The sequence below is a fragment of the Sus scrofa genome, chromosome 11 (assembly GCF_000003025.6).
Source record: "Sus scrofa isolate TJ Tabasco breed Duroc chromosome 11, Sscrofa11.1, whole genome shotgun sequence".
In the NCBI taxonomy this organism is placed as follows: domain Eukaryota; kingdom Metazoa; phylum Chordata; class Mammalia; order Artiodactyla; family Suidae; genus Sus; species Sus scrofa.
The window spans coordinates 69,949,485-69,976,430 of NC_010453.5; the positions used below are offsets into that span (position 1 = coordinate 69,949,485).

The 26,946-nt window shown below is 44.1% G+C and overlaps 1 protein-coding gene across 4 annotated transcripts in view; it reads right to left on the reverse strand.

Moving 5' to 3' along the window:
• NALCN (sodium leak channel, non-selective) overlaps positions 1-26,946 on the reverse strand; it is a 312,666-nt gene that overhangs the window by 239,130 nt on the left and 46,590 nt on the right. For 3 of the 4 annotated variants that reach the window (XM_021065878.1, XM_021065879.1, XM_021065880.1), the window contains exon 7: positions 13,166-13,320. In XM_021065878.1, coding sequence (XP_020921537.1) covers positions 13,166-13,320 — 155 coding nt within the window. The remainder of the gene's footprint in view (positions 1-13,165; positions 13,321-26,946) is intronic. The other variant, XM_021065881.1, reaches the window with a different exon arrangement.

Consider the following 26,946-nt stretch of genomic DNA (forward strand, 5'->3'; position numbering starts at 1 on the left):
GAGAGAGAGAGAGAGAAGGAGAAAGAAAGAAAGAAAGAAAGAAAGAAAGAAAGAAAGAAAGAAAGAAAGAAAGAAAGGAAGGAAGGAAGGAAGGAAGGAAGGAAGGAAGGAAGAAAGAGGAAAAAAAAGAAAAGAGAATGAATTGCTGGTGTTCAGAAAAGCACAGAACACAGCACAGCCTGTGTTAGTCTTTTCTTTCAGTATCTGTGATTATCAGGAAGGACTACCTTAACTTATACTTTTGAAAACTCACTCTCACACAACAAGGGCAGGGCTATGACTTCCTAAAAACTAGTTCTAGGCATCTGTTTTAAAGACTCCTCACACACATGCACATAGTGTGTGTGTGTTCAAGACAGAACTACTCTTTGCAGTAAAACGCTGAAAACCACTTAGACTTCTACTGGTAAGGAAACATTTAAAAGCATTTTATTAAATATCATGAAACATAAGGATGGAAGAAGGAGGGAAGACAGGAAAGAGAGGAAGGGAGGGAATTATAGATAGCAGAATGTACCCCTGTCTTTCATGAAATCTCATGTTTTTGGAAGGATTATTTTTATGGTCTACAAATACTTAAAATATGACTGTAAACACGCTGAGTTCTTGGAAACCACGAGCTACTTCCACTGTCTTCCATGTGTAATATGAGAAAAACGCATCACTTTATGCCTTCAGAAATCCGCTTTTAACAAAAAAAGAAATCCACTTTTAAAATTCCTTCTTTCGTGGTCATATGAAAAATCGCTCTAGCAGCTGCCTTTTCCAATCCATTCAAGAACTTCTAATACCCATCTAGATACTAGACAGTGTATATACACTTTTAAAATCATGTCTGCCTTTTTTATCTTTACACCCACTTCCTTCCTAATATTCTGAATAATACCCACATATCTAATTTCAGTTTAAATAAGTCTGTGACCTTGTCAAACTCCAATGAAATGCTAAGACTTAGTTCCTTCAGAAAACCTCCAGCTCACACTTGTGCATGTAACCTGAGGGCACTGATCATGACCCAACCCAGGCATAAAACCCAGGTATTTCATCGAAGGTTCTCATCACCATTCCTCTTACTGAAGTTTCTTGATCTTGTCCTCTATTTAACAAAAATATGTTGAGTTTTCCTTGCCCCAAGGAAAAGGAATTTCCTCGGAGAGCAAGTATAGAATTAGCACAGATTAAAGTCAGCACTTTGGGTGGAATTCCATTACCCTAGTTTTCTCTCCTCTACGTGTTTTCATAAAAATCAATAAGTAGTTCCAGCAGCAATGCTAAACATAAGATTAATGCAAGGAAAACAACCCTCTGGTGCTTTTCCACAAAGTATTATAAATCTCAATTACACATTTTAAAGATTACTCTTTTACTGTGCCTTTTTTTTTGCAACTGCAATAAAAACGCACATTTTGTAATAAATTAGAATTCTGGATGTATAATAATTTTCTAGTTTCTATTCATTTGTAAAGTTTTCATCTGTTAGCACATACAGCCCCATGAAATACGGTTTAACATCATTTAAATCTGATGAATCAATTTTTAGCAGCGGCATCAACAAAGTTCCATTTACATCCTATTACCATCTGAATAAAAGCAATTTCCTTTACCACATTTTATGTCCATATTTAATATCAGAGGTACTAAAAGACAAATCACAAAAATAAGAGAATGCCAGCAGAGAAAACCCTGGGAAGGAATTTTCAAGTAAAGCAAATCCTGAATTACAACTGAAGCATTAGACTGTGTCGGTGGATTCACTGTCAATCCTCCTGCAGCAAAAGGCAGGGGACGTTCTAAGGCCAGAAACCACCAGTGATGAAAATAATCACTGATGCTCTTTCTCATCAGTATCAAATAAAGCTCATTTATAACTTGCACAGGGAATTGAGTCTGTGTCTTGCAGCCAATATGACCCAAAGTCAAATGAAGAAGATACCACAAAAGTAACAGCTAAACTATATTTCCCCTTGGGGAAAAAAAAAAAAAAATGCCAGTCCCAAATGTCAATAGACAATAGCCTTCTTTAGAAGTGACTTTGGAGTACTTGTCTGGGAATCTGGCAGGCTGCGGTCCTCCCTAATTTTTTCATCTTCTTGAAAGGCCCAATTAATGTATCACTGCCAGAAAAACATTTAAAAGATGTTAAGTCCCACCTTAGGTTTGTATTCACGACCCACATTTTAACTTCCGTGATGCTTATGATAGGTGGGCTTTCTACCTAATATTTTAAGAAGGGTTTTTTTATTTGAAGAAAAGCTTTATGATCTTACTTTTTTTTTTTTTCTTTCTGGCCACACCTGCAACAAGTGGAAGCCCTCAGACCAGGGATCAAACCTGAGCCACAGCAGCAACCAGAGCCAGGGTGGTGACAACACTGGAACTTTAACCCACTGCACCACAAGGGAACTCCCACGATATTACTTGTTTGATAAAGAGCACGAACAGGTTAAATACTCATTAATGTCCTATCTGTAATAAAGAAATTAATTATGCAATCTCAAAATCAACTTCATAAAACTGCTGATTCATCTGTAGTATCGACAAAGCAAATTTCACAGCTGCCAAATAAATGAATCCAGATACAAAACATGGAGTGTGGGGAACATAGCCAATAGCAAGGAATACCTTTGTCTGTTGACAGATCATAATTAGATTTATTGTGGTGATTGCGTTTTGGTGTGTATTTGTTTGTTTGTTTTGCTGCATGGGCAGCATGGGGAAGTTCCCAGGCCAGGGATTGAACCCACAGCCATAGCAGTGACCTGAGCCACAGCAGTAGCAACGTCAGATCCTTAACTCCAGGCCACCGGGGGACTCCTTGCTTTTTAAACGTATAGAATTACTGAACCACTGTGCTGTGTAACTGGAAATAACGGACTGCTGCAGGTCAATTATACTTCAAGAACAAACCAACAAACAAAGAAACTCACAGAAAAAAGCAGACCAGATCCGTGGTTAGCAGAGGCCAGGGTGGAGGAGGGGAAATTGGATGCAGGCAGTCAAAGGGGACAAACGTCCAGTTAGAAGGATGGGGGAGAAATGGAATTTGCTGCTGTATGATACCTACGAGAGTTACTAGAGTAAATCCTAAGAGGGCTCATCCCAAGGGGGAAAAAAAGGCAAACTTAAATATTCATATCTCAAAGGGAAAGAGAAAGTAAATTCAAATACACAGGAGAAATTGATGCCTGTAGCTATAGATGACAAATACTAAATACATGCATTGTAATGGGATTTTGAATTTCATTCAATTGAGAATGAACCTGACGGCGAGAGACCAAATAACGCATTTTGGTGCTTTCAACGGTTTCCCCCACATCTCTAGTCCATGCGTTTACCGTCTCACCTTGTATCCAAAGCATATTTACTCAATGATGCTGCCACTGCCTCTACTCCTTGGCCACATGCCCATGGCTCAACAAAGTATCTTGCAAAACTGCACTGCCTCTCAGGTATATTCTTTTCATGTTTGGATTCACAGACACAATGGACCCAGACCACGCACCAGCTTTCCTGCAAGGGGCTAGATTCGAAGGCAGAGACCAACCCGGAGAGGCTCCGAGTTTGCAGCGGACCTTACTCTTCTTCCCCCGCGCCCCTTCGTCCTGGAGACATCAGGACAAGAGAAGGCGGGCATCTGGTGGACGGGTACACTGAGGACACGCCTCCCCTGCCACCATCACGAGATGCTACCACGGACCAGCTGCCCTGACCAGCCACAGGGAACAGCGGTGACTCGAGGCCGACGTCACACACAGCGCGGAGCTTGCAGCTGGAAAACGCAGGCTCTGACCTTGGCACCTGGGGCAGCAGGCCTTGGCTCCCAACCTCGACCCGCGTAACTCTGGGCAAATCAATTCCTTCTCATCTCATTCCTGTCACTTATCAATTGGGGATAATGACATCTTAGGGGTTTATTTTGAGAATGAAAAACACAGCGGATGGGAAACCTTCTGCTTGGTGCCAGATACATAATAAGCAATGGATAAATGATAGCAGGCGTCATAAGTAATGACAGTAATTACACCAGTCAAGGCTGCTGGACGATTAGTCGCCAGGAGAACATGCTGCCTGCGATTTCCTGGCTTCATCTTTGATCACTGTGTAGGAAGAATACGGAACGTCGTCTACTATATACAGTCCGTGTAGCTTTAAAACCACGTATAACTGAAATGCCTTTTCTATTAGTTATTTTCTGCATGTCTTGTTTATAGGTCGATCTCACATATGGGCTTCCTTTATGGGATATAAACAGTTCAAACAGGTTTCGTTTATTCTGAATTTTTAAAAACTGAGCTTTTGTCTTTTGTTCGTATGCCGCTGAAGGCAAAAAACCAAAACCTGCCTGAGAGCTGTTTAGTTCCTAAGTGACCTCCCAGGGCAAAGTTTATCGTTAAGTAACATCCATGGGTTGTTCTGTCCAAAAGGAAACACGGTTGGTTTTGTTTTTTAACCTGACCGTACAGTGAGTGGAGAGTGAAAACCCACCACCGGAGTAGCTTTGACTCATCTCCTGTACCTGGTTCCTTACCTTCTTTTGAAAGATTGTGACAAGTAAATTGCGCGTTTCATGGCATGGGCTGTGATTTCCTTCCCACGTGTGTGAGAGGTTTGTCCTTGGCTTGTTTTCGAACCGGCAATCACATCTGTTTGGACAGCTATTCGCCCCAAGAGCCGCTTACCAGAGGTGGCAGATGCCAGCCTCCTACTACAAAATGAAGAACACGACTGAGCTTTGCAAGGCACTTTCAGAGTTTCCCTCGCAATAAAACACTGATCTGAAATGGAAAAGGGTCTGGGGGGAGACAGCCAGTTACAGCACGTCTGCGGATCAGGGGAAGGGAGTTCGGCCTGAGTTTTCCAGGCCTCTGACCTCCCTTGTGACGCGGTTTCCCCACCTGGGGAAACAGTCGGTAAACGGCAAGACGGCCTCATCTAGTTCAGCTGGAAAGCCCTCTCACTGCCCGTTTAGCCCGATGATCGGAAACTGCAGCGTCTCAGGCCTCGCGTGTTGAGAAGCACGTGGTAACACAGAGGGAGGGAGGAGCTGCCAAGCGGGTAAATACTCAGAAAATGGAAGCAGGTGCATAGACTAAGTCACATGATCTCTTCGGTTTCACGTCTATCCTGTGGGTTTGGGGGTGCCCTCTGTCCCCCAGACCTTTACACTGCATGCTGACTACGTACCCACCTCCCCACACACTCCCTTCAGACGTGGAATCGGAATGTCTGCTGAACAGATTCTGTGCTCCTCAAATAGGTCCTGGCGATAACATCTCGAGAGTCTCAGCATCCCTGCTGTGTGCTGTAGGGCAGGTCGCAGACGCAGCTCAGATCCCACGTGGCTCTGGCGTAGAGCAGTGGCTACAGCTCCGATTTGACCCCTAGCCTGGGAACTTCCATATGCCATGGGTGCGGCTCGAAGAGAGCCAAATAAATTAAAATAAAAATAAAAATAAAATAAAATAAAATGGATAAACAAGGTCCTACTGTATAGCACAAGGAAATAGATTCACTATCCTGTGCTAAACTATAATGGAAAAGAATACAAAAACATGTGTATGTATAACTGAATCACTTTGCTGTACAGCAGAAATTAACATCTTATAAATCAATTATACGTCAGTAAAATACATTTTTTAAAAAGACGAACCACCCCCAAGTACTGGCTCTCTATGCACTGATTAGAATGAAGTGAAATGTGAGGTATTAGCTAACAGGACACAGGGCAAAGTTGAGACCCCCTCGTCCCCGTCCCCTCCATGCTGCTCCTTTGCTCTAAGATCCCAAGCAACATGAAGCACAAACTGGGGCAAAGAAAAGGCCAGAGGATCAGACACTGAGGTGCTAATCTAAAAGCATCTCTATCCTGCTCTCCTTTGCTTCTTTGTTTGTTTGTGCTTGTTTTTCTGTTTGTCTGTTTGGTCTGGTTTTGCCCCCGCCTTTGGCATGCATGCAGAAGTTCCAGGGCCAGGGACTGAACCGGAGCCACAGCAGTGACCACGCTGGGTCACCAGGGAACTCCCCTCCTTTGCTAAAGTTGTCACTTCTTCTCCGGTCACACAAAGGAACATTCCTAGTTTGCCACTCTCTCTGATTTCTAGCTCATCCTGTGACTGTGCTGAGCCAGACACTATTCTAAGTGGAGTTTCTCAGCTACTTCTCACAACAACCCTATGAGGTAGGTTTATCGCCCCCCATCTCACAGGTAAGAAAATCGAGGCAAGAGAGATTCCTTACCTTCCCAAGGTCACCACACCAGTATGTAGTACAGCCATGATCCAAACCCCAAGGTCATTATTTTGAGTTTTATATCTTTTCTAAAGTCATTTTTTTTTTTCTTTTTAGGGCCACACCCGCAGCATATGGAGGTTCCCAGGCTAGGGGTCCAATCGGAGCTGTAGCTGCCACCCTACACCCCAGCCGCAGCAATGCCAGATCTGAGCCGCCTCTGTAACCTACATCACAGCTCACGGCAACGCCGGATCCTTAACCCACTGAGCAAGGCCAGGGATCGAACCCACAACCTCAGGGTCCTAGTCGGATTCGTTAACCACTGAGCCATGATGGGAACTCCTCTAAAGTCATTGTTGATTCTGTAAATGCGTCGGAGCTCATGGCAAGTAGCCGTATGCCTCCATTATTTGGATTCGTATATTGTATAAAATGATACTTGAGTTTTAATGCTAAGTATAAACATCAACACCATCCATCCACCTCCCCCAGTTGATCCTGTCCTGTCTTCTTTACAATCACAGTTCATACTACTTACATTATAGACTGTATATCCTGCGGTTGTGTTAACTTTGTTATTATACTGAACAGACACTAGGGTCCCGGCCCATGACCTTTCATTCTTGATCGGCTGAATGACTTCAGAAAGACTTCATGTGAAACAGGAGCTCCCATTGTGGCTCAGCAGAAATGAATCTGACTAGCATCCATGAGGACCCAGATTCGATCCCTGGCCTCACTCAGTGGGTTAAGGATCCAGCATTGCCATGAGCTGTGGTATGCGGCTCAGATATGGCGTTGCTGTGGCCGTGGTGTAGGCTGGTGGCTACAGCTCCAATTCAACCCCTAGCCTGGGAACCTTCATATGCCATGGGTGTGGCCCTTAAAAAAAAAAAAAAAAAAAAGACTTCATGTAAAATAGAAGTGTCTGAGTTCTTGTCTCTTTAAAAATAATCAAAAAGAGTTTGACACATTCTTTCCCTAAGGACCCTGTAAGCATTGTGACACTATATCCTGGAACTGAATATTGACATGAAGTTTCAGTTCCCTTTGTCCCCGTTAGCATGGACTTGATCTTTTTTTTTTTTTTGGATACCCAAAAAAACGTTTTCTAGCTTTGAATTCCAGCATCTTTACTAAGATAGCCTCAGTATTGGTTATTCTACATCAATTTATTGAGTCAAGTTATACCCTTTTAATGTGCATATGGAAGTCGTCTTTTGAGTCATATATATCTTGAAGATTTGTTCAGTTTTAAATGTACTGAAAGGTTCATTTTTATAGATCTGGTCCTGATTCTTTTTAATTACTAGTCACCTTTGACCTCTTTGTTTATTGTTTCTGGTTTTTTTTCATTAATGGCTGCACCAACAGCAGGCATGTGGACGTTCCCAGACAGGGACTGAATCCAAGCCACAGCTGCCACCTATGCCACAGGTGTGGCAATGCCGGATCCTTTACCCACTGCACCCACTCTGCTGGGTGCGGGAAAGAACCCTCGCCTCTAGAGCAACCTGAGCCACTGCAGTCATATTCTTCACCCGTTGCACCACAGCAGGTGCTCCCTGACCTCGATTTTTACGGAACCAGATGTTTGTCACTGTTCCATGCAGGGGAGGGCGAGGTGACCTTGTGGGGCAGAAGTGAAGATTTTCACAAGCTGGGTGGGTAGTGCGTATCAGGGTTGCTTCAACCCAGTGGTTCACGCTGTGCATGCGTGTTAGAATCTCCTGGAGAACTCTTTAAAGTCCTCTGTACCCTTGATCCTTCTAAGGTTTTGCTATAATTGGCCTGGGAATGGTGCTTAGGAATCAGTGAGTTTTAAAAGGCTCCCCAGGAGTTCTCATTGTGGCTCAGCAGAAACGAATCTGACTAGCATCCATGAAGATGCAGCTTTGATCCTTGGCATCACTCAGTGGGCTAAGGATCCAGTGTTGCCATGAGCTGTGGTGTAGGTCACAGACATGGCTCGGATGCCACACCGCTGTGGCTATGGTATAGGCAGGCAGCTGTAGCTCCGATTCGACCCCTGGCCTGGGAGCTTCCACATGCTGCAAATGTGGCCCTAAAAAGACAAAAAAATTAAAAATAAATAAAAGACTCCCCAGATCACTATAAGGTAGAACCAGATTTACAAACCCAGAGTCTTGTGTAGTTGCAGCCTTAGGGCCCTCAGAACTATCTCTGTCCCTCTTCTCTGTCTGCTTGCAGAATGAAGGTCTCTCCCTTGTGAAGCCACATGGAATTCTAGAAAGCTCCTACAGTCAGCTACACAGTGATTCCTTGACTCCAAGAGGGGACTGTTCAGCTCCTCTGGGATCACTGGTTATTTTATTGTATTTTATTATTATTTTCTGTATCTTAGTTGTTATTGTTGAATTTTTAAACTGAACATACAGTAAACATCGGTTGCTTCAGAACGTCCATATTCTGCCGGCTCTACCTGAGATCCTCAGTAGCCAGAGTCTTTCAGGAAGTTTTCTGTTAGATAACTGGCCCCCTGGGACTGTGGTTCATAGTTTCAGGTTTTTCAGAATCCTTAAATATGGAAATTGCGTTTCAGTTTCTCAGTCCTCCTGATGTCTGCGTGATTTTAGAGACAAAAAGGTGTCTTTACTTTGCAATCTTACAATAGGGGTTCTTTATAATTTTTTCTACCTAATGATTCTGGCTTTTAATATATTTTTATTTTCTTTTATTCTATTATTATTATTATTTGTCATTTTGCCATTTCTTGGGCCGCTCCCGCGGCATGTGGAGGTTCCCAGGCTCGGGGTCGAATTGGAGTTGTAGCCGCCGGCCTACGCCAGAGCCACAGCAACGCAGGATCAGAGCTGCATCTACAACCTACACCACAACTCATGGCAACGCCAGATCCTTAATCCAGTGATCAAGGCCAGGGATCGAACCCACAACCTCATCGTTCCTAGTCGGATTCGTTAACCACTGAGCCACGACAGGAACTCCTTAATATATTTTTAAACTTGAGTTTTTCAATAGCATCAATATTAAATTTTAAGGAGGGAGCTCCCGTTGTGGTGCAGTGGAGATGAATCTGATTGGTATCCATGATGGTGCGGGTTCGATCCCTGACTTCACTCAGTGGGTTAGGGACCCGGCATTGCCATGAGCTGTGGTAGAGACTGCAGATGTGGCTTGGATCTGATGTTGCTGTGGTTGTGGCATAGGCGGGTGTCTACAGCTCCAATTTGACCCCTAGCTTGAGAACTTCCATATGCAGCAGGTGTGGCCCTAAAAAGAAAAAAAATATTTTAATGAGACATAAACTTACTTACAAATAAAATTTTATAAATGATTGAAATTCAGTGTACTGTGTGATCATTTGGACTAGTATGAACAGGAAATGTGCCCCTTTTAATTCAATCCTGCTTACTTACATACCAAGTACACTGGGCAAATGTAAATGCACAATTAGGCACTTAATTATGTTTTAAACTTAACTGCATGATCAGAAAGAGATGATCACATCTGCCTAATAAAATTAATTTCTTTTTCCTCATTTTGGGTGAAACATTATCTTTTGTTTCCGCAAGAACTTTTAAAATAATCTCAAACTTGTGCATCTACACAGATACATAATATCAGGAAGTAGTTACCAATTCAATCTAAATGACAGTGATCATGTTAGAAGTTTCTGATTACAGTGCAAAGTCAACATTTCATGATCTAACCATTAGTCCTACAATGAGGCTGAATTCAATCATCGTTTGAGAAAAAGAAGCAAATTAAGCTTGTATAGAAAGGAAAGTCATGAGGAATAATGAACACTGCCAACAAAAGCAGATGAAATCAGGGAAAAGAACAACAGGGAAACAATTCAATTCTCTATTACGGCTCCATATCCTAACACAAATATGATGGGTTACCAATGAATTCAAAAGGACAGACTTTGTTCGGTCCATTAGTAAATATTTATAAAGGGTTCCCTCTGAGGCAGGCATTGCTCTAGGCCCTTGGAGACGTGGAGATGAAAAGACAGGCTTCCTGTTTTCAAGGAGCTTAAATCCTTGGGAGATAAACGTGCAAATAAACAGTAGAGCTACAGTAAGAGTACTACTGCCCCCAGGGCAATCCCTCCCAGGACGGGGCTTCTCAAGCCCCTGCACTTAATAAAGAGATGTTCTCTCTCAAAGAAACATTGTACTTTGCATTAGTAGAAGCCACTGTAAGTCAAGGTGAAGAAAGATGAGGCCACTTGGATACAATGCAGCATCTGGAGTTTAGGTACCCCTGCTGCATTTAAAATGACCAGGGTGTGAAAAAAAAAAAAAAAAAAAAAAAAAAACTATTTCATAAAATGACCAGGGTGTGATCTGATTTAGCAACACGTCTTGAAAGGGTTGGAGGTTTCCAGTGCAAGGGCAGCTTAACTCCTGAATGCTGGCTGGCCAGGCCACTCTCCATATAAGACCTAGGCACGCTCAGTGCCTTAAAGAAAGAGCAGCAGGCTCTGACCAGCTGGGCATTCCAGTCCTGCCCCAGCTGTTAGGACTCCTGGAGCTCGCTCCGACCAGCTTACCAAATCTATATATCTCATCTCCCATACCACACCTGGGGTTTCCTGCTCAACCCTAAAAGCCCAGGTTTATCCATAAGAGTCCTTTGCATTTTTGAGACAAGAGGAAGGATGAAAGCTTGGTTCCAAAGCCAGAGAAGTATAAGAGAGTACAGCAAACTGAAATGCTCACTTCTTTGGCTTCCAAATTTGTGTGAACCAGGAAAATGTATCATTGGCCAAAGCAGACAGAAGAATGCCCCTCTAACTAAAATGCTGCAAATTTACTCTGAGGGCATGCCAAACGATAAGAATACAAATTTAGGGATGTTATTTGCAAAATTCACTCCTTAAAAATACCAACTGGAGTTTCCTAGGGGCTCAGGTGGTTAAGGATCTGCCATTGGCAATGCTGTGGCTCTGTTCACTGCAGTGGCACGAGTTTGATCCCTGGCCCTGGAACTTCCACATGTTATGGGCATGGCCAATAAATAAGTAAATAAATAAATATACCAACTATTTGTGTGGGTTTTTTTTTTTTTTTGTCTTTTTTTTGGGGGGGGGGGCCACACCTTTGGCATATGGAGGTTCCTAGGCTAGGGGTCGAATGGCAGCTGTAGCTGCCAGCCTACGTCACAGCCACAGCAACGCAGGATCCGAGCCCCATCTGCAACCTACACTACAGCAACGCAGGATCCTTAACCCACTGAGCAAGGCCAGGGATGGAACCTGCGTCCTCATGGATACTAGTCAGATTTGTTTCCGCTGAGCCACGACAGGAACTCCTATTTGTGTTTTTTGTCAGCCCAAGGTCAGTATCATATTCAATCCCAAGGCTTCTGGTTTAGTAGCTCATATATCTGGCACAGATTCCTCAATCAAAGCAAGGTCTTCACACATTCTTTCTGAAATTAAACACTAGTCCCAGAATGCGAAACATCATCCTGCATAACACCATGTACGAGCTGCTGGGACGGAAGGCCAGGGTGGGAACAGGGTTTACCAGCCACTTTTTCTCATATGTGAAGACTGACAGGCTGGCTTTGAAGCAGGTGCCCTTCAGGGTTGACAGGGGCTGAGTCTGGCTTCCCTGGCAATGAAATCCCCATTGCACAGCCGGCCCATTGAGAAGGGAAACCACGCCCAGAGACAGATTAAGAATCTGTAGATCTGGCTTCCAGAAGAGCCCAGCCACCATCTCATTATACAATGAAAGTGGGTAAAAGGGTCTCAGACTCTCTTAAAAGTACCTGGGCCTTGAAACTTTAAGAAAAAAAAAATGCTTTTTTTTTTTTTCTTTTTCCAAATGACTCCCACAATTCTGCTCTGCACCCACGCCCTCACCCCCTGCTGTTACTATGTAAGCCCTTCCCCCCACACCATCTTGATAGTATTAGGAGGTGGGGCCTTTAGGATGGGATTTGGTTTAGATCAGGAGGGTGGGGTTCTCATGATGGGATTAGCACCCTTAGAAGAGACCCAGAGAGCTTTCTTTCCTCTCCTCCACACCCTATCACCAAAAGGCACAGAGAGAGGACAGCCATCTGAAAGCCAGGAACAGGGGCTTGCACGCTGCAAGATCCAACCACGCCCATACCACGCTGACCTCAGACTTGCAGCCTCCATACTGGAGAGAAGTCAATTTATGCTGTTTATGCCACTGAGTCTCCGGTATTTTGTTATGGCTGCTGAACTGACAAAGATGAATTCTCAGAGTCTAAAATAATTGTTTGGAATTCCATGGGTTTTTTGCTTCAATAATGAGGTATGCACAACTTGCATGGAATTATAACAAATGCAATGATGTCAACTAAATGGCAGGTGCCAAGTTCTTTCATTACTGTGTGGAGATGGCACATTCCAGGACTTAATACAACACGCCACAGATAAGTGGGCACATCTGAGCACCTCATATTCACATACAAGCAGTTCCCACACCTCTATCATATGGCTAATGCATATTCATTATTTCATTAGCTGTCTTCTGTTCCAGAATTACTTTGGCTCTCAGGCATTCATCAACATCTAGTATTCCAATTCTGTAAGACTTACCTTGCCTATAAGGATAGAGCTACCTGTAGAAGGAAACCAAGTCTTATTAACTCAAAGGGTTCTTTGAGTCAACAACCCTTGAACCTTGCTCAACAACTACCTTTAAATGCTGTAATTAAGACCCAAAACAGTCTAAAATGAGATTAACTCTACAGACATCCCTGAATATAAGCAGACGCAGACCATACGTTACAGAATATATTTACAGACTATATCACTATGCAGGCACACAGTTAAAATCTGCAGTTGTGTTTCTTCAATTCTCTAGCCAGTCTGAACATAAAATATCCATTATACAACCATTCTCTCCATTTCATAAACATTGTAAAAGAGAAACTGAAAATGTGTTTTACCAGTAAGACAGACCTATCTCATTAAAGCCACTGTAGCCCAGCTCTTGCCTGCTAAGTCCCAGATCTTCGAGATCCATGCATTTAAATCCTGGGGGGCATTGGTAGCCTTCTTCCAGCTCTGGTGAGCAGTGGGTATCTGGGATCGCTAAACTATTCCAGGTTACATTTCTGCGGACAACAGAGAAAAGGGTTAGACAATTTCAACAGTTGGAAGTGTTGCTTAAAATGAATAATGTAGGAGTTCCCGTCGTGGCACAGTGGTTAACGAATCCGACTAGGAACCATGAGGTTGCGGGTTTGGTCCCTGCCCTTGCTCAGCGGGTTAACGATCCGGCGTTGCCGTGAGCTGTGGTGTAGGTTGCAGACGCGGCTTGGATCCCGCATTGCTGTGGCTCTGGCGTAGGCCGGTGGCTACAGCTCCGATTGGACCCCTAGCCTGGGAACCTCCATATGCCACGGGAGCGGCCCAAGAAATAGCAACAACAACAACAACAACAACAACAACAGCAACAGCAACAAAAAAAAAAGACAAAAAAAAAATAATAAAATAAAATAAAATAAAATGAATAATGTAATCACTCCTCATTTATAGCTGCTATACACGGACACAGATTTAAGAATCCTGACTCGTGAATGGTATTCATGCCATTAAGGACATAGTGAACATTCTCAAATGATACCCGATGCATCCACACCGTGGCGCTATAAGAATATTATTGTTACTGTTATTGTTCTTGTATCTCTGCACCTGCGACATATTGAAGTTCACCAGCTAGGGGCTGAAATCAGAGCAGCAGCAGCAGGCATGCACCACAGGCACAGCAACGACAGATCCGAGCTGCCTCTGTGACCTACACCCCAGCCTGTGGTAACGCCAGATCCTTAACCCACTGAGTGAGGCCAGGGCTCAAACCCGCATCCTCACAGAGACAAAGTTGGGTCCTTAACCTGCTGAGCCACAACAAGAACTCCCAAGACTATCATTACCACTATGGTTCTTGTCCTTAAAGACCAAGACCCGGATAAGCAAAAGAAGGAATTTTTCTGTAGGTTTGCGAGGGATGTTAACTCGTCCGGGGATTCCTTATTAATCACGAATCCTTCTCCTACAGTGGGTACCAATGCTGCTGCTCCACTTCGCAGCAACAGTAAATGATGAGGATCATTTCCCACACGGGGAGTTCCCGAGGTGGCGCAGCGGAAACGAATCTAACATCCGTGAGGACGAAGGTTCAATCCCTGGCCTTGCTCAGTGGGTTAAAGATCTGGCGCTGCTGTGAGCTGCGGTGTAGGTCGCAGACACAGCCTGGATCTGGCATTGCTATGGCTGTGGCGTAGGCCAATGGCTACAGCTCCGATTCGACCCCTAGCCTGGGAACCTCCATATGCCGCGAGTGCAGCCCTAAAAAGACAAAAAAAGAAAGACATTTCCTGTATGGCACCAAAGTGATGTAAGCCTCGTAAATGACACGTGGCCTTCTTCTGTGTTGTCAGATGTGCAGTTTCGAGAGAAAACCGGATAAATCAGGTGAGATGAAGGAACCAAAGGGATCAAAATGGAAAAAGAGAGATTATGGAGTGACCCAGTGACAGCACCAGGTTGTTAAAATATTGAGGTTTTTTTAGGTGGAAAGTGATATAACCCTTTTCCATCTTTCTGGAGGACAAACTGGAGATAAAGCTGATGTAGAAGGATTTAGACATGTAACGTCTTTCTTGGTAGTGAGCACAGGTAATCGCTGGAACGCTGACTGTGGAATCGCATTCTGGGCTGACCTTAAAATGGGCCCCACACAGCTGATGTTGAGACAATTCACACGCATGGGTAGGGGCCAAAGCCTAGGCTGGATGATTTCACGAGCCCTAGAAACCCATGACTGCACCACAGGCATCTCCCACTCTCTCGATGTTTCTAGGCGTCTCCCACTCTCTCGATGTTTCTAGGCGTCTCCCAAATGCAGACCCACCTTAGGACCGTCTCAGTCCCCTCCTCTTTTGGCCAAAGTGAGCCAGACTTGCAGGGTCACTTTTCGTTTCCTTAATGTCATCTTAGAGTCAACTGGCTGCTTCCTTCCCTGTATGTGATAATGTGCTTTCTCTAGAGTCTGATGCCTAAGTCTCCATGACCTCTGACTTCTCAGTTGCTTGAGGTCACCAAGCAACACACACACACAATCTCCTACACAGACATACACAATTTTACATAACAGTCTTACAACACACACAATCTCCTAGACACACACACACACACACACACCCCATCACCTAGTGATACACGGTCTGGTTCTGTCTCAGTCAAAACAAACCTCCACGTTTATTCCTTCAGATTCTGCTCTTTGTTAGCAGCAAACAAGCTAATTAGTCAACACATCTCAGAGGAGGTTTAAATAATTGTCACAATTTAAGCTGGTCTTTTGGCCCCAACAGACAAAACCCAAGGGAAAGGCACTAACTATGGAAACCGCCGCTTAGCTGTGCAAGAAAGATAGGGTTTTAGGCACACACATCACTAATCTCCCCTCCGTTCACCTTCTCAGGTGTGGGCTAAATGCTCCATCTTCGCTTCTGTCTACACAAACGTGATGTTTCTGATTTCATCCCCACACATCAGAAAAAGCGGAGAGGGGACTGGGCCTCAGAGTCCCGGAGAAAAGCTTCCGGGGTTTGGTCCCGAGCTCTGCCACTTCCTGGTCATGTGACTTGCACAAGTTCTACACGTTTCTGAGCTCAGTTTCCTCATCCGGGTGAGGATTAAGTCAAATCAACCAAGCCGGCCTACTCATCACAGCGCCTGGCAGCTGCAAGCCCTCCGTCCACGCTCACTGCAAACGCTTGTGAGTCATCACAATGACGAAATGTAACGTCAACCCCCGCCTGTGAAAACTCAGCAATAAACGACGGCCAAAAGAATAGAAGGGATTTGGGTACCTGATCCTGAAAGCGCTTTGTTCACAGAATTGTGCAGCTGAAAGAATCTTGAAGGATGACCTGGACCTGGACTCATACCTGAAGCAGGTAAGGTGGAGCCAGAAGGAACACGTTTACTAACCCCTCAAACTGAAGAATTTTTTCTTTCATTTCCAACACTTTAAAAAGACAATAGGGAGTTCCCGCCGTGGCTCAGTGGTTAAGGAATCTGACTAGTATCCATGAGGTCACGGGTTCCATCCCTGGCCTTGCTCAGTGGGTTAAGGATGCAGTGTTGCCGTGCTGTGGTGTAGGTCACAGACGCAGCTCCGATCCTGTGTGGCTGTGGCTGTGGCGTAGGCCGGCAGCTACAGCTCCAATTGGATCCCTAGCCTGGGAACCTCCATATGCTGCGGGTGCAGCCCTAAAAAGTAAAAATAAATAAATAAAAAGACAACAGCAGTGGGTGTTTGAGAAAAACAGTCTACATGAAAAAGTTTCAAAAAACATCACCTTTCCGCTGTTTGGATGTGGGACTCTGGACCCAGCTGGCTGGCTCAGCCCCGATTCCCTGTGTGAGGTCACCAGTTTGTGCCTCAGTTTCCTCATCTGCAAGACGGTGGGAAAATACTTCGTTCACGGGGCTGTGGGGGAAATGCTACGTCTGTAAAGTACTTGAGACAGGCAGGTGGCGGGCATAAGTGTGAGATGTAAATTACCTAGTGTCATTGGGAGTTAGAAGTGTGTAGCCTGCTTAGGTTGAAAGCCTAGCCCTAGGGTGGACTGCCTCAGTTTCCACATTTCAAAAATGGGGACAGCGACTGCAGCTGCTTAGTGGTGGGGAGGGGAGAGGGAAGTCCTACTAATTAAATGAGCTACTGTACAACTTTCAGAACAGCCCTGGCAGTAAGTTAATCACTCAGTAATTGTTAACTATTATGACCATTTTCATTAATTTATAAATTCTAAAGTATTTCTTTTCCTTTTGAGGCCATTCGTGTTTTTTTCTTTCTTTCATATCCCCACTGATTTGCCATTTGAAACCTAACCCGTCACCAGCACAGATAGGATTTTGAAATCTTTTGGCTTCAGAAGCAGCAGATTTGAAACACATTCATTTTGCCAACATCAAGCTATTAGCAAATGCTTCTCAGAGACACATTTATTAGATGATTAACTGGCCTGGAACTCGTGTATCTAAAACCACATGATAAACACCCTTTTTAAAAACTGAAATGAATGTCAAGAGTTTCAGACCATATACTGGTTTTTATCTTTGTTTCGTTTTCTCAGTTAACAAGAACCTTCTAGATTTTATTTTTGTTTGTTAATGTCCATCACTTCCTTGTTCTTGTTCCCTCAGATACTCGGAATAGAACAAGAGGCTCTCAGAAATTAGGGGGATGGAATTCTTGCTCCAACCAACCGTACCCTCAACAGAGACAGCCATTGTCCCGGTCTTAACAGATACGCATGTAGGCTTAAGAGGGACTCAAGAATTGTATGTCTTCTTCGCAGTTATATTTCTTGAAAAAGTATCTACTTGTAATCTCCTTAATTTAATTTTCAGCCTGTTTTCAGGATCTCTAATCTAAGGAAATCACTCTTGTTTGTATCCACAGACAACATCCAGTTGGAAAATTTTCAGGTTTTTTTTGTTTTGTTTTTGTCTTTTCAGGGCCACACCCACAGCATACAGAGGTTCCCAGGCTAGGGGTCGAATAGGAGCTGTAGCTGCCAACCTACACCACAGCCATAGCAACGCGGGATCTGAGCTGAGTCTGTGACCTACACCACAGCTCATGGCAATCCCAGATCCGCAACCCACTGAGTGAGGCCAGGGATCAAACCTGCGTCCTCATGGATGCTAGTCAGATTCATTTCCATTGAGCCACGATGGGAACGCCTTAGTTTTCATCTTCTGCGACCTGTCAGTAGCATCCCACAGTCCCCTAAAGATGTCCGCATTCCAACTTTCAGAAGCGGTGAATGTATTATCTTACATGGCAAAAAGGCATGAATAAGGCTCAAACTCTTGAGTTGGAGAGAACATCCTGGATTGTCTAGGCAAACCTAACCCAATCCCATGAGTTCTTCCATGAGGAAATCCTCTTCCGGTTCTGGTTAGAGCACGTCGTGGCCATGGAAGGAAGGCTCAGAGAGATGCACCACTGCTGCCTTTGAAGATCCCAGTTGTGTCCATAGTTCTCCGATCATTCCCCCTTTCCACCTCCTCCTCCTATAATTCACCTCTGGTACTGAGTGGCTCTGAGCTTGGTCCTTGGCTTTCCTGATGCTCTCTCCCTATGCAATTAAGTCCACTCTCATAGCTTCAATTCTCATTCCAAATGTCATTTTGGAGTCCCAGCTACACATCCAACTGCCCGTTAGATCTCTCCTCTTGGCTACACCACAGGCACCTGCAGCTCTATCCAATCCACACTGAACTCTGACCCTTTGCCAACATTCCCTCTCATCCCATATAGCACCAGAGCGCCAGCATCCAAAGTGTTAAGCAAGCTTGAGATCTTGGAATCGCCTTGATGCCTACTTCTCCTTCAACCCTCATAGCTAATCTCATGTCCCCTAAACACCCTCCAAAATACCTTTTGGGGTCATTCACCTCTCTCCAGCTCCACCTCTACCTGCACCACTCTCCAGCCTCCCAACTGGTCATCCCGCAGCCTCGCGCAGCCTCTCCCATTCATTTCCCTCAGAGCACGTAAAGCAACTTTTCATCATCACCGTCCTACATCACGTCCATCAGAGAAAAGTCTTTAACATGAACTGCAAGCCCTGAAGGACCCAGCATCAACCATGCTAGCCTTCTCCCAGGCCTCTGGGCACTGCATCTATAGCAGAACCTTCTCCTCTGCTGGGGGATCTCTGCTCCCGTCTTTCCCTGATTAGCCTCATTGTTTAGCCATCAGGCTTCAGCCTCAATACCACTTTCTCAGGGAAGCCACCCTAAGTCCCCCAGACTGAGTTAGGTTTCCTTACTGTAACTTCTCTAAGTAGACACACTTTTCATTTCTGACACTTGTATCGCTCTTGTTTGTGTGGTCAACTGTTCACTGGATGTCTGTTGCCCATTATAACTTCCAATTTCATACAGCTCCCGAGACATAACCAGTGATGGCTAAATTTATTTGTGAACCCGGATAGACTGTGGTGTCCAGATGTATGGTCCAACATCTGGGCCAAACATCCAGATGTTGCTGTGAAGGTATTACATGTTTTGGATGTAATTCACATTGAAATCAGTAAACTTTGAGTAAAGCCAATAACCCTCTGTAATATGGGGAGCTTCAGGCTATTAGTTGAAGGCCTTAAGACAGAAGTCTCCTGGAGTTCCTGCTGTGGCTCAGCGAAACGAATCTGACTAGCAACCATGAGGATGCAGGTTCGACCCCTGGCCTTGCTCAGTGGGTTAAAGATCTGGATCTGGCATTGCCGTGAGCTGTGGTGTAGGTCATAGATGTGGCTCAGATCTGCTGTTGCTGGGGCTGTGGTGTAAGCTGGCAGCTACAGCTCCAATTTGACCCCTAGCCTGGGAACCTCCATGTGCCATGGGTAAGGCCCTAAAATAAAAGAGAGAGAGAGAGAGACGCGTGTCCCAAGAGGAGGGAATTCTGCCTCTAGACTGCCTTTGAACTCAGGATTTCAATATCGAGTCCTGCTGGAAATTGCAGCTTGCTGCCCTGCTCTGAAGATTTTGATCTTGCTGCTCCCCACAATCTCAGGAGCCAACTCCTTAAAGAAATCTCTTTCTACATATACTCCCTATTGGTTCTCTTTCTCCGAAGAACCCTGACTAATACATAGTAGATGGTTAATAATTATTTTTTAAGTAAATGAATGTGTCCTTCTTCCCAACAAACATTATTTAAATCTATGGCAAAGGTATTTATCTATTTGTTTACATTTATTTGTAAAGTAATTATAGAAGGAATTCATCAATAATTGGATCCTGTTGTTTTTATGCAATTTTTTAGTGTGATATCTAAAAATTGGCATGGATATTCAATATTTTAGATTTCTGGCTATCGTAGTTCCACGTGTCAGAGTGAGTGCTGGAATCCCTCAGAGTGGTTGTTTTTTAAAAGGCTTTCATTTTCTGCTTGGCATATGTTCTTTTATTATTATTATTATTATTAACAAAATATCATATTTACAAATAACATTATGTAGGAGTTTGAGAGCTAAGAAAATGTGCTTTGAGCTGGTTGCAGAAATCCTTTGCAAGAGCCCCAAACAATGCTCCAGTACTTTAGAGTTTTATGGTTTTAGACTCATTACTCCTAGGGCCCAGAGCACTGAGCTGTGTACTGATAGACAAGGATTATGCCCTCAGGTCAGTGATTCACCGACTGAAGGATTTCACACAATTCACTCTCACTGTTTCTTCTTATCTTTCTAGGGCTGACCGTGCAGCATATGGAGGTTCCCAGGCTAGGGGTCCAATCAGAGCTGTGGCCGCCGGCCTACACCAGAGCCACAGCAACTCGGGACCCAAGCCACTTGGTGACCTACACCACAGCTCACAGCAACACTGGATCCTTAACCCACTGAGCGAGGCCAGGGATGGAACCTGTGTCCTCATGGATCCTAGTTAGGTCCGTTACTACTGAGCCACAACAGGAACTTCCCACGTTCACTGTTGGACCTTCAGTTTCCTCATCTGTAAGATATGAAACTTTTCAGCTATTTGAAAACCCATTCCCAGAATGGCCGAATCCCACTTTCATATAAAGGAAATGGTCAGTGACTGGAGAGAAACCATGCACCCCTCTGAGTCTTGTTGTCACCGCCCCACAACGCCCAGTGCCACAGCTCAAGGCTCCACCATCAGACCCTTCATTACTCAGAACAACATCTTTCTCTGCTGATAGCCAACTTCCGGGGGCCATGCACTTAGGGTTGGCCTTTTGTCATCACTGTCGCTTCTGAAATAACTGTGCTTATTGTTATTTAGCCTCTTTTTTTAGAAACCGTCTTTCCCGTATTCTTAGTAGGGCCACTTGATTTCACTTGTCTGTTCATTCATTCAAAATAATTATTTTTGTCAGGTCTATTCTTTCCCACCTAACTTGCTAGAGATGGAGGCAACGAAGAAGAGATTTCTAGGGCCTTTAGTGCCTAGACAGAGAGAGGACATAGAAAAGCAATGACAAGGAGTTGCTGCTGTGACACCATGGGATCAGGAATGTCTCTGCAGCACCAGGATGAAGGTTTGACCCCTGGCCTGGCACAGGGGGTTAAAGAATCCAGTGTTGCCACAGGTTGTAATTGTGGCTCAGATCTGATCCCTGCAACTTAATTCAGTTGCAAGATTTTTGCAAAGTAACACTTTCAATGAGAATGTATGACAACAATTTTATTTTTCTCACTTTTTTTTCCCATATGCCACCGGTCCGCCAAAAAAAAAAAAAAAAAAAAAAAGTGGAAAAGTAATGACTACTGTAGAACAAGAGGATGTTTTAAGAGCTACCTATAGACTCATGATGTTACAGGAGTGTGAGAAGAAGCATCCCATCACTGTGAGTGGTGGATGGATGGTGAGCATGGTTGTCCCTCATTTGTAAGAAAGAACAAAAGGTTTAAAAAAAAAAGCCCACTAACTTACAAAAGAGGTTATTAATTTAATTGTAAGATTTGCACAAAATAAGACTTTCAGTGGGAATTTATGACAATTTTGCTTCCATTTTTCTCACGTGTTTTTCCCCTAGAACTGAAGTTAAGCAGGATGCTGACTTCTCCATGGCCAAATATGATCCAGTTGTTGTAAAAGATATTCTCAGAGGCCAAGCTACAATGTGTTTCTGAACTTTGCATCCCTGAGCACATTCTCAGGGATGCAAAGAAGGAAGTCACAGAATAACAATCCCCTATGCAACAGACAACACTATTTTAAGAGGGTTTTGTTGCTTATTGCATGGAGAAGGTTTCTTTTCTATGTTTAGTGTATGTTCTAAGAGGAAGCCATAAATAGAAGAACACACGTCTAGTTAAACCCATGGAGAGAATCACACACACACAATCTCTGCACTGGGAGAACAGTGAACGTGGTCTTTGCTACCTCGTGTCATGGCTTGTCTCACTCTTGGCAGGCCTGAAAACAAGGTTCATTTTCTTGCTAAAAGCCCTGCTTTTAAACATTGCCACGTACTGACGATAAACATGTTCTGGCTGTTAACCTCCCTTTCAGATTCATCCCAGAGAATCTTCTGGCTAATTCTCTCGCTGGATGCTTTGGAACATGAAGCATCCCGCCCTGGAATTGGCAGGGATGAGGCTACTTACTGATTTTGGAAAACTGTTTTTTTTCTTTTTGGGCCATACTCGCGGCAGATGGAAGTCCTCAGGCTAGGGGTCTAATCGGAGCTACAGCTGCAGGCCTACGCCACAGCCACAGAAATGCGGGATCTGAGCTGCATCTGCGACCTACATCGCAGCTCAGCACCACACCAGATCTGTAACCCACTGAGGGAGGCCAGTATCTAACCTGCATCTTCACAGAGACACCATCAGGTCCTTAACCCTCAGGACCACAACGAGAACTCCTGATTTTGGAAACTTTTAATTGCTCTGCCTGGACTTTTAGAGGGACTAGAATACAAGACGACTAATCTGCGGCAGGAAAAAATATTGACATCACAGATCTTCTTATAAAAAGTAAATCTGGAACTGTTTCTAAGAAATTAGGAGATAGATTTGTCCTTACTATTAAATGGACAGTACTTTAATATGATTTTTCCATTTTCCCATTCTCCCCTGAATGGCTAGACAGGCAAAGCCATAAAGAACTGAATCCAGGAGTTCCCATCGTGACACAGTGGTCAACAAATCCAACTAGGAACCATGAGGCTGCGGGTTCGATCCCTGCCTTGCTCAGTGGGTTAAGGATCCGGCGTTGCTGTGAGCTATGGTGTAGGTGGCAGACGCGGCTCGGATCCTGCATTGCTGTGACTCTGGCATAGGCCAGCGGCTACAGCTTTGATTAGACCCCTAGCCTGGGAACCTCCATATACCTCGGGAGTGGCCCTAGAAAAGGCAAAAAAAAAAAAGAACTGAATCCATCATGTACCAAGGTGGTAAAATTAAATAGTTTTTCAAACATCGTAGGAAATTTAAACACACTATTTCATTTAAAAATGTTTTAAATCGTCATCTTACCTTGTTATAATTGAATGGTTTCTTTAATTACATATTTTCTCCAGGTTTACTTCCTTATCTATACCTATCACTACTCTGACGATATGGATAAGGGACAAGGACCAGGAGACTAGCCTCTGAGCCAGAATCAGGCAATGAGGGGTATGTGAATGTATTTCAAAAAGAGCATTGCGAAGGCAAAGTACCAGGACACAGAAAATTCAGTGACCAGCTCTAACCCGGAAACCCTTGAACCCAAGGCAAGAGCTACTCAAGCGCTGACTCTGCTCCCTTTTCTTCAGGAATTAGGACAATAGTGTGGGAAGTTATCTGCAAGAGGTCAGATGGCAGGATGGTGAGTGACACCCCCAATTTGAGGCCAATATTATAGTATTTCAGTTGGTGATTTCGCCAATTAACAAATGTATAGCAAGGAGCAATTTCCTCTTCTTCTCATGAGGATCATAACACTCAATCTATGAGATCAGCAATTACAAATAAAAAGTGCCTCAGACAGGTTAGGAGCTAAAAATGTGTTTACATTTACTGCCTATGGCTTGGCCAAGTTTTATGGCTGGAAAAGAGCCTTTTTTTTTTTTTTTTTTTCACTCTTAAGGCTTCCATCCTTTTGGGATGGTCAAAGGATGCCAATTATGGTTTTTCCAAATATATGCCGAGGAGTAGGACTGCTGGATCATATCGTAGTTCTATATTTAGTTTTTTTTTTTTAGGAACTTCCACACTGTCCTCCACAGTGGCTGCACCAACTTGCATTCCCACCAACAGTGTAGGGGGATTCCCTTTTCTCCCCACCCTCTCCAGCATTTATTGTTTGTAGACTTTTTGATGATGGCCATTCTGCCTGGAGTGAGGTGATATCTACTATACATCACCGGGAAATTTATTCAATACTGTGTAATAACTTATATGGAAAAAGAGTCTGAAATGGAATGGATATACATTTATATGTGTGTGTGTATGTGAATATACACACAGAACTGATTTACTTTGCTGTAGGCCTGGAATTAATACAACTTTGTGAGTCAACTATATTCCGATTATTATGTTTTTTAAGGATGCTAAGGGCTCCCTAATGGTAAGAACATCCATCTACCTGGAACGTGAAGGCCAGGCAAGGATTTAGGAAGTGCCAAAGCGCCTGTCCCCAGATGTCCTGGAGCACAGAGTGCACTTGCCAATTCAATCGCTAGGCTTAAAAACACGTGAGTCACTGAATAAACAAAAGGGAGATGCCGGCCCTGCAGTTCCCAGAACTCGTGGACAATTTGTTTCTTTGGGAGAATGACAAAGAGGCTCTAATCACCTGATGCGTTTTAGACAATTCTAGGGAAACAAGCTTCAAGGGACAAAGACGCTCAAATCACCCCCAGGTGGCGCTCTAGCAGCTAAAAGCTTAGTCTTTGAAGATTCAAGACATCTCTTAAAAAGCCATGCAAATCTATGTTCCCATCCATAACACATCTTTGGGGATTTTAATGTGAAACTAAAGTTTTATATCCTTGATTTCTAACCATCTGGCTATCTTGGCCCTGCCTACAAATGCAAATCCACAGAGTTACTTCGTACTCTGTATTTTCACAAAGCTCCCCAGGCGGTTTTCTCTGCTAAAGAGACCTAAACCCTAGAAATGAATTCCCAAATGGACTGTTGGTTCTGCTCTAGTCACTGCATGCTACCACGGCTTCTATCCTGGGGAAGAGCAGGGAAGGCTGGTCTGGTGAACTTGAGACATCAAAATTATACTACGTGGGATTTCTGCGAAGGCAACTACAGTAAACACTACTTTCCAGGGGCTGAATTGGCAGGCTCCTCATTTCACATTCACCTAGTAGATTCGGAAGTTCTAGCACATCATCTCAGAATTCAGTCCTAAAATAAACAATCTTTAACCCCTTCCTCATACATCCCATTCAGAACTTTTCTCCTAAGCATGTGCTGCTTACAACTCAAGAAGAATGAGGAGTTCCCGTCGTGGTGCAGGGGAAATGACTCCGACTTGGAACCATGATGTTGAGGGTTCGACCCCTGGCCTTGCTCAGTGGGTTAAGGATCCGGCCTTGCCGTGACCTGTAGTGTAGGTGGTAGACTCTGCTCGAATCTGGCGTTGCTGTGGTGTCGGCCAGCAGCAACAGCTCCCATTCAACCCCTAGCCTGGGAACCTCCATATGCTGCGAGTGCGGCCTTAAAAAGACAAAAAAAAAAAAAAAAAAAAAGAATTAAATGTTTTTTTCAAATAAATATATTGGACACACGGGAAGATCACCTCATATACTGACCAAATTACAATTCGATATTTAAAAGCATAGACATTAGTGGTAGAGAGACCTGGGTTTAAACCCTGCTTCTTCCACTACCAAGCGGTATCAGCTTACACATCTTATTTAGCCTTCCTGAGCTTCCATTTCCTTCCCTGTAATACAGAGTGGAAAAGCGGACTACAACTGACCAGATTCTCATTGTAACCGGCCTAGTGTCCTATGGGGCCCCTAGGCTCTTTCTGGGTCCTGCATTTCTCGTTTTTAGGGAATAAGCCTCAGCCTCCAAGACCTGCCCTGAGTTTCAAAGGGCAGAGAAGGGAGGGATGCGGAACCAGGGAGGAGCAGTCAAGACACAATAGTGCAGCCTTGGGGCAGGGGCCAGCTCCGCCTGAAAGAATATACATAGCAATGCTTTGAGCCTTTCCGCAGAACTAAACACCCCCTACCCCCCCCCACCAACCCCCTGCCAGGGAAGAACTCCTGAAGAAGCAATCTTCATTCCCAGCTGGAGGACCACGGAACCAGTCCTGGGGCCACTGAACAGAAGACAATACAAGCTTGCCTCTGTCCTGATCCTTATCTGTGACCCTATTTTCCACTCCCCAAACTATAACACCACCTCCTAATCCCTCCCAAGGGGGGCACAGTCTTTAAGGCCTCAGCCTGCTGTGGCCCCCTTTGCCTGGCAAAGCAATAAAACTGCCTTTTTCTCTTTCACCCAAAACTCTGTCTCCACGTTTCTATTTGGCTACGGCGGACAGAGGCTGAGTTTCGGCAACATGATGAGTATTAAATGCAGAAATAACAGCTATCGGTTGCTCAATGAAGGCTATTTCCACTAATAATAAACAGGAGTCTTATATCTTATTGCCTATATTATTACATTATCCTCTTTGGGGGAAAGAACCACAAGCTCAAAAGAAGTGCTAGAGTGTAACTGACCAAAAGAAATCACCCCATTTCTTTTAGACCCTTGTCAAACTGCAGGATGTTCTTTTTTTCTACTGAAGACTCTCACAAATGGTGCTGGTGTTCTGGAGAAAATCACACAGGTATGAGGTTTTCATATGGAAGTTTGATTTATTCCCAAATATTTTCTTATATTTCGTTTTTATAAATCATCATCATAGGCAAGGTTAATTTAACTGGGGACCCAGGGCGTCCCCCTCTCTGAGATGGATGCTGCACCCCAATTTTAAAAGAAGCATATGGAGTAATACAAATAAATTACAAGTCACTACTTTATAGATTCAGATCAGACGGACTCTCTTAGAATATAACGTCTGCGTAGAGATGGAAAGAAGACGCGATACGGACTCCGGTTTTCTCCACGACAAGTGTTGTGAAGAGGGTGTGTGTCGGGAGGTGGATCTGTATGTGAAACGGGCTTGTGAACCTGGGATGACAACATCCTGGAAGTTGGTCAAGGGGCAGAACAAGCATGAGCTGGGAG